Consider the following 9,119-nt stretch of genomic DNA (forward strand, 5'->3'; position numbering starts at 1 on the left):
AACAGCTGGTAGTTTGATTTAGCAAACAGAAGGGAAAGTTGGATGTAATCCATGGGGATTTCCCTAAAAAATGGGAGATAAAGCACACTTCATCTCCAGTCTGTGGCTAAAAGCTTTCTAAACACAGAAACTACTGCTTAAAATAATAGCTTATAGCAAAAGTCCTAAATTTGGAGAACTCCAAGATGTTTTACTTGTATACTGAATCCTCCCTGCAAATTACCTAATAAGAATCTTCAGTGATTGTCTTTTTTACCACAGGGATATTCACCCTGAGCACTACTGACATTTTGGACTGAATATTTGTTGGTGGGGGCAGGGACGGAGGGTGGCTGTATTATGCATTGTGGGACATTCAGTCTGTGGCTTCTATTTACTAAGGATCAGTAGCACCCCAACCCAACTCCAGGTATGACAGTAAGCAATGTCTCTTGACATTCCCATATGTCCCCTAGGGGACAAAACTAGCCATGGTTGAAAACTTATAGTTGACACTGAGGTGGCATGCCAGATGATGGTTCCTCTCATGCAGATGGAGAGAACTAAGAAAGGAGCTAAAAAAGCCCTTCTGCACTCCAAACACAAGGACTCTACATAGAGAGGAATTCAACTCTTTTTATTTTTAACTACATTTTGATACCACTGTATTCCTTAGCATTCAGTAAGAACAGCCCTCAGATCCAGCCATCCCTAAATGTGTGCTACCATTTATTTGTGAATATTAAAATTATCCCATATGCTTATTTGTCAGAATTTCTCCTAAAATCATTTATAAAGGCTTTGACTTAAAATATTTTAAATAAAAATAGCAAGTTAATTGCTATTTCTATGTAATATGCAAACCAAATTTCAATACTATCATAGGTTACTAGATCAAGATCATTGGGTCTTGGTCTCCACATTAGCATTAAATAGCAGAAAAAGGAAGATGGGAGAATTGAAATAGACGGACTCTAAAGGTCTTGAACTTTGCATTTTTAGTTCATTTTTTTGCTGGAATACTAAAAATAAAAAAAATCAAGAATTGAGCAATATCTATTTTTTAACCTAAACAATTTTGTATTTCATAAAGAAGTTGATCTCTTGAAATGTACAACAATAAGCAATTGCTACAAAAATAAATAAACAAATGTAGGAATATGTTTCAAGTACAGATTATGTGGTCCATTATGAAAAGTGGAGTGAAATCTTTAGATGAGGGACTGATGCTACCAGATAGGGCACAATTCAAGAAGTCTGTAATAAGCACATTGGGAAATTCATGAATAAATACAAAACATTTGTATACCCCAATTTTTAAAATTTCTTCTGTTTTTCCATCCCTCAATGAAAAGGTTTCTGGAGGGCATTAGAACACATGATACAGTATCATTATTATCACTTAGATAAGACCAGTGCTGTCACTCAACACACGTGATAGCAAATACATCAGCTTATAGAAATAAAACCCAGGTAGCAGACCTCCAATGTGAAAATCACTATCCTTAAAATCAAAGATTAGCTGTGGGACAATGGAAACAGTATGTGACCAACAAAATACTGCCAAATGTCTGAGATAGTCCATTTTTGTACTCTGGAGTTTCTAAAATCAAAAGTTCTGTTTTTTTGTTTTTGGGGTTTTGTTTTTTTCTTGCCAATTTGTTTTCTAAAAATAGCATCTTCTGTTAAGTAAATGCATTGATAATTGATCTCTGTTCCTTTAAAAAGTTGACTGCCATTATACCTTAATTAGTTTTCCAAGGTTCTGACTCAAGTAGGGAAAGACATGAAAACTCCAGTGTCTGTCCTAATTTTATATTCAGAATAATTCCATTTTACTCTAAAGTAAATTTAACCAGTTAACATTCGGAAAGTTTCTATACAAACAATTTGCAACATTTTGAGAATGTGTTTGCTTCTCCTGAGCCTCAATGGCAAAGAGATTTTGCTTTGTGTGCCAACTTCAGAGGCTGACCTAGACTGGGGTGTTAGGGACCATTAAGCTATGACAGCAATTAGGAGGATAGTGTTGCCACTAATTAGGACATGAATTTATGTTTGCCAGTCTCATGAAAGAGACTGCACTCTTCTCTCCCTGGGGTGGGTTCTGAAGAATTAGTAGTTTACTGTAAAGAGGACAGACAGAAGAGCATATGATAAAGCATGGATCTGTGTTAGAAAATGGGATGTTTGGGAAATAGCTACACAGATAGGATTTTAGGTAAAGTTTACTAAAAAAAAGGCTTCGGGTGACAGAAATCAGGCTTCTGAACACAAGTATAAAACAGAGATATTTGATCACAGCAAATTTTAGGAACAAAATTGGGCATAGTTTCAAGATATGAGGTGTTTGGGTGAGATAGTTTCTATAAATACACATACATTACAACTTCCAAATACTTAAATGGTAACAAAGTCATCTCACTATGAGATTTTAGTCTGTCCTAGACAGGCTTGAATTCATGGAACTAACCCTAGTGATATACATTCTTTTTATAACAAACTATTTTAGAATAAGGTTAGATTTGTAGAAAAATGTTTGGAGGAATACATTAATAAAACTATCTGGGTCTAGTTCTTTCTGCTTTGAAAGGTTACCAATTGTTGATTTTGATTTCTTTGATATAGACTTATTATTACCCATTTTCTACTTGTGTGAGCTTTGACAAATGATATTTTGAAGTGTTATTTCCACTGGGATCAAGGATATGTTCAGGATGCTGACACCATGAGTTGGTTAAATCAAAAGGAAGTCCTTGCAAATCAGAAGTTAGAGAAAACATTTATCTTTGCTAGCCATGAAGGTTCGAATAAATTCTTTTGAATATATTTGATCCATTGCAAAATTAAGTTTCAGATTTGATACTGAAAGAAGCATAAAAATTCATTTTAGGTCAACAGTGCTAAACAGAGCCACAAATGAATAAAACATCAACAATAGTGAGAGGTTTTTTATGTCAGTACAGAACTTTTAAATTCAGAGAGCATTTCTTCCAAAATTTCCAATTCTCTTCCAACAGAGTTAGAGGCAAACATTTTAAGAAAAAAAAATGTTGGAAAGGTTGAAATGAGTCCAGACTTCAGAAAGACTATTTTGCCAAATGACAAACACAACAGGTATTTAAAAGAAAATATGGAAAAATAGGAAAAGAAAGAATTTAAAAATATGAAAAAGTTACTATGATTATTAAGTTTGCATTAGCTTTTTTCACAATGGAAAACTAAAATCTTATCACATGATTATCATGTCTGTAAGAGTTTGACAATACTTGCAATATTAACTGTGTAAACATCAAGAATAACATTGTCTTTGCTGTGGAGTCTGGGCATACAAATGTTCCATATTTCATATTTGGGACCAGGAATTGGCAGGACACCCTGTTACTTCTAGATAGTCTTAGGATATAAAGTGCTTCGTTGTGATAGAAAAGAGGTACTGTCCATTTTGCTTTCAGAAGCATAAAGCGAATGTCACTATTAACAAAAGGTAGAAATCTCATTCACTTTTATAAAAACATAGAACCATAGACTTACTGTGGTTTCTATCTACTTTTACTGTCCTTCTCTACAGAGCCACACTTTCACTTGACTATTTTTCATTATAGCAAATATGTCCCCCACACCATCCTGGTGTGGCCATATACTCACTGTTGTAAAAACTTTCTTTGTGAAAGAAAGCTTGTATCTAGTAATGCTATGGGAATTTAGAAGAAAATACACATATCTAGGATTTTTTTTTTTTTTTTGGTACTGGGAACTAAACCCAGAGACACTTGACCACTGAGCTACCTTCCTAGCACCCGCTCCCCAACCTTTTATGGCTCGGGGGGGGGGGGGGTCACTAAATTACTGGGACTGGGTTCAAACTTGTGACCCTCCTGCTTTAACCTCCTGGGTCTCTGGGATAACAGATGTGTGCCACCACATCCAAGCTATGGTTCTTTGTGACAAAATACAAAAATTTATGAAACAAGCAATGAAAACCTTAGGTCCTTTGCATGACTGTCCTCAGAAATTCTGTCTCTTTAGTGAGAAGGATATGGCAGGCTTCTCTCACAGGGAATGCATGTAGGGAGATTAGTCTGCATAAGCCTACACGTATATCCATTATTTCACCTTCTTAAAAGGATTTAAACTCTGATCCTTTCAGTGTGTTCATGATCCTTCCTTTAAGATTTAGCTATAAGGAATAAACGTCACAGTGCCCAATGTCTAACACAGTATCTGATGATTAGAGCAGATATTGGATGCAAGAGGTCACTGCAACAATAGGTGAGAAAATTTCTTCATATGCAATTTTAGCTGTATATTTAGAATATTTGAAAGCAATTAAGCCAATTAGGTTACGAATCTTCCTAGTTATTAAAAATATTTCTATTAACATAATTTAGCAAGTAGATCTGGTCTTCTGAAGGGGGCCCAAAGTAAAAAATACCCAAAACCATTAATGACAACTTGGTAATAACATTCTCTTTTTATTTCAAAGGTGTCCTTGAATGGCCATTTTGGACAAAACTGGTTGTGGTGGCCATTGGCTTCACAGGAGGTCTCGTCTTCATGTATGTACAGTGTAAAGTCTATGTCCAATTGTGGCGCAGGCTGAAGGCCTACAACCGTGTGATCTTTGTGCAAAATTGCCCAGACACTGCCAATAAGCTGGAGAAGAACTTCTCGTGTAACGTAAACACGGACACCAAGGAGGCTGTGGTGGTGCCAGTATCACAAACGGGTACAAATTCACTGCCATCTGCAGAGAGCGGTCCCCCAGAAGTCATACCAGTTTGACGGAACCAGTTGACAGTTTCTTCTCAGAAGACCATCTTTCTAGCCTCAGCCACAACAATTGACTGAAGCGATCCTGCATTACTCACTTCCTTTATCGGCTCCTTGCTCCTACTGACTCATTTTTCCTTACTTTGCTCAAAAAGGACAGAAGGAAAAAACATCAAATGAGCAGGACACCAGGAAGCGAGCCTGAAGTGTGATATGGAAATGTGAAGATGGCTAGAGAATGACTTCTAAGACAATACAGAACTGTTGGTACCGGAATGCTTTTAGGCAATGACAAATTAAATGGACACATGATACTCTTCGTAGTAGCAGGGGAAAAGTTCAAGAATATAGACTTGACTTGTAACATGTGTTTCTTCTAAGGGTCTTGTAATGTTAGCTATCTCATCTGGATAAACACATCTGGTTTTAAGCCTGAAATTGTCTGCATTATTCCTGTCATACTGGAAGCAAACTTGGAGGATGCATATTTTGATATTCTTTGACAGCTGACAGATTTTTATGGCAATAGTGAAGTCTGGTTATTTTGACAGATGCATGTTATAAAAATGGATGCAATACACATTTGAAGATAGTAATACTTGCAACTATGTTTGAATCATGAACAAAAGATTTTCATAAGATTATTGGGTGAAATTAGCTCTTTTAAATGCCCACAAAAGTTGAAATCGTCTAACGGGTCCTATATTTTACCTGGCCCCTCTAATACAGTGCTGTCCAACAGAAATACAACTCGAACTACAAACGAAAGCACAAATGTAAATTTTAAATTTACAGGTAGCCCCTTTATAAAAAGTAAATAGGTGAAATTAATTTTTATAATTTAATACCATATGCTATCAATGTAAAACATTATTGAAACAGTCATATTTTTTTTATAGTCTTCAAAATCCAGTATGCATTTCACAACACACCTGTTTGAATGAACTAAATTGGATAGCATGGCCCTAATTAGAGACTAAGGCTCTACTTTATTTAATGGCTGAATATTTCAAAATAAAAGCTTAATTTATTCCTTTATCTTCAAGTTTCATTGAAGGGTCATGATTTTACAAAGCACTAAATTAATCAAATTAAGTGTCCTAGTTTGAAGAATTAGATGAAGTTGCCATTTCTCTAAGAAAACTAAATTTTTTAAAAAAGCAATCTGCTTGTAGCAAAATTGTGAGATTAACTTCTTTTGCTACAATGAAGCAACTACAATAGGGAAATAAAAATTAAGTATTTTTGTTATTAAATCAAAAGTGTTTTTCTTACTCCATATGAGTGTCAACTTGACTGATAAGTAGTTACAGCCACAAACTAGATCTTATTTTAAAAAGTTGACAATATATTCCTTGACAGTTCAGAAGCAAAAACATTCAACAGATTCTATGGTAAGTAATAAATTGAGTTGTTTAGGTTTGACAGTTGATTATTGCATTCTTTAAATACTCATATAAAACTGAAGTGTGAATGATATTGCAGAGAGCTAGATTAATAATTACAAGCATAGTGACCTGTCAAAGAAAGATGGCCTAGTAAAAAAGTGATTTTTATTAGCTGTCATATTTATTATTGTGAAAAGGCAGAGATGGCCATAAGAACCAAAGCATGGGTATCACATTGCACAAATCTGGGTATCACATCAATGCACTTTGTAATTATCAGTGTGCTTGTTCTTCACAGATTATCAAAGGAAAAAAAATAACCTTTTAAAAAGAGGAGAAAGTATGGATATTAGTAGTGGCTGATATGGAGTCCAAATAGCCACATTCCTAGAAATAAAGAAAAGGTAAACAATGTTGATTTTGTGTGTGTGGCATGTGTGTATTCATGTATATATGTGAGAAAAATGTTAAGGTATTCAGTCAGGAAACAAAAGGTTTAAAACTCATCTTTCTTAAAACTTTTAGGGGATGGAGTAAAGGCACAAGGAAAACAAAGTGGAGGTTATTAAACTGGACCAAAACTACACCAGGAATGACTTCAGTGAACCTTAAACAAACTAAACTTTGCATTAACTTCCCCTATAAAGTGTGAAGATAAATGTACTAAAAATAACAAAGATTGGGTGATTTAATCATAGCACCACACCCAAGGAATTAACCTTGATCATATTTTCCTGTTAATTTGCTTAATCCATTTCTCTATGGTTTAGCAAGGGCAATATGTTGCTTGCAAATATTTCATGGGAGAAAATCTCATCTCCAACAAACAAAGAAATATTGATTCCTCTTTTGTTTGCTCTGAAAGAAAAGCATTATTTACCTTAATTACCAGGGAAAATACTGTTTTAAATCCAAAATAGATAAGAGTATATCTTTGCACAGTGGGAAATGATTGGCTAAAATAAAACCTTACTTATCAAGGGTTACATTTAACACTAAGAAACATTTCTAAAAAGCTAAGACAAGCTTTGCTATATTAGTGATAAAAGATGAAATGGTTTTAAAACTGTGCCCAAAGTCTCAAAATTAACTTTCTTAGGTCTTGATTTTATTGAAATGAGAAAATAATAAAGCTCCCTAACAGGATAAAAGTCAACATTTAATTCTGTTATTCTTCTGACCTTTCAAAATCCTAACCTGAATTTCATTTTAAAAAATTCATTGCAGAAAAGTTTCATTAAAAAGCTTTCCTGCAATGGATGTTTGTGGTTCACCTGATTTGGAACAACTACATTCACTCAAAACCTAATGTTGATTCATTTACATTCCCTATGGCAATGGTACCTTTTTCCTTTCATCACTGAAAATATTTGGCTTTGTGGCAGTGCTTTTTCGGTGAACTGATTTATCTCTCAAAAAGAAAAAATGAGCTATGCAATGACAATTTTTTGAGGCATGTTTACCTGCTCATGTCAGAAACAAAATGGAATTCAAGCAAAGAACGGAAATTGAAGAATGAACCTACAGCTGTTTAAAACTTTGGCTTTTTATAATTATGACCCAAATTTGTGATACCATGAACTACAAACATTGAGGCTACAGCCCCCCCCACTCCCCAGTACCAGGGATTGAACTCAGGGGCATATTCAACCACTGAGCCACATCAGCCGTATTTTGTATTTTATTTAGAATCAGGGTCAAACTGAGTGTTTAGCACCTCACCCAGCATTTCTGAGACTGGCTTTGAACTCTGGATCCTACTGTCTCAGCCTCCTGAGCCACTGGGATTATTGGCATGTGCCATCCTGCCTGTTGAGGCTGTTAATTTCTCAACTAAAGAACTGTCACCTTCATTGTATAGGATTAAAGATTAAAGCAGTAAAGAAATGAAATTCCAACTTTTAAAAAGTGAAGCCCAAGAGGCAATTAAGTTTAGGAACAAAAACAAACAAGACAAGATTTCTTTTTAACAAAATTAAAATATAAGTGATCCCAAGGATGTGGGACAGCAATGCAGAAATTGAAGGAATCTTTCTCAAAATGCCCCAGCATTACATCTCAGTAGGAGCTGCTGTTACATGAAATTATGATCCTAGAAAGATGGCCTTGATTGTACTTCTTGTTTTACAAAAGGTCCTTTGGTACTCTTAAAACATCTATTCTTTGGCTGGAAAATTAGCTCATTAGCTCAATGACATCATTAAGAGAAATTATAATGGTAATGGTCATGGGGCAGGAAGGTCATTCCATCCGCTAGATTTAATTTATCTTTCCTTGCCTTGACAACGATTTTTTTGGAACAAAGTAGAGGTCTTAAAATTTATTATCATTATTATTGTAGTTATTATATAATAACAGTGTAAGGATTACATTTTAATTAAGAAAGATGAAAACCTTTTTTCTTTCCTCAAATCAGCCCAATGGTGCTATTTTACATATCAAGAGTTGAAAGGAAGTACTGTTATTTTGGGCTGCAGTGTTTCCTCCACATCTAAAGAAAGCCCACCTTGAAATTGGATATTGCATTGAAACAAAGAAGAAAAATTATTTTAACTGTGTGCAATTTTTGAGATTGGGCATTTGTACTTTTTTTAGTTTTACCTAATTCTCTTTCATTAACAATATACTGTTTGTGAATAATGTGTACTAAGACAAACTAAGGAAAAGAAAATAAAGATCTGTGAAAGACTTTGTATATTAAACAAGTGATTCCAATTTTGATTGTAGCTTCTCTACTTTTTGCCTAACATACTGGGATCTATACAGATTTCTATTTCCAACACTCAAAACCCTTCAATTTTCAAAATTGTGGTGTTGTTACAATGCTCTGTGTTTTTAGGCAGGGTCTAGATATAATCATTTTAAAACAAATTATACTGACAAAACTTTGACATTGTAGGAAAATAAAAAGGTGCATTAACCAATAAAAATATACTTTCAAAACATTTTTTTAAAAATGTAAAAAATATCACAATGTAA

The 9,119-nt window shown here is 34.4% G+C and overlaps 1 protein-coding gene across 2 annotated transcripts in view; it reads left to right on the forward strand.

Annotated features, from left to right (window-relative positions):
* Window positions 1-8,859, forward strand: part of Marchf1 (membrane associated ring-CH-type finger 1) — an 80,778-nt gene extending 71,919 nt beyond the window's left edge. For both annotated transcript variants that reach the window (XM_071610545.1, XM_027926885.3), the window contains one exon: window positions 4,466-8,859. In XM_071610545.1, the coding sequence (XP_071466646.1) occupies window positions 4,466-4,764 (299 nt within the window). In that variant the 3' untranslated portion in view covers window positions 4,765-8,859. The remainder of the gene's footprint in view (window positions 1-4,465) is intronic.
* Window positions 8,860-9,119: the final 260 nt, after the last annotated feature.

Source organism: Marmota flaviventris, chromosome 3 (genome assembly GCF_047511675.1).
Source record: "Marmota flaviventris isolate mMarFla1 chromosome 3, mMarFla1.hap1, whole genome shotgun sequence".
Taxonomy (NCBI): domain Eukaryota; kingdom Metazoa; phylum Chordata; class Mammalia; order Rodentia; family Sciuridae; genus Marmota; species Marmota flaviventris.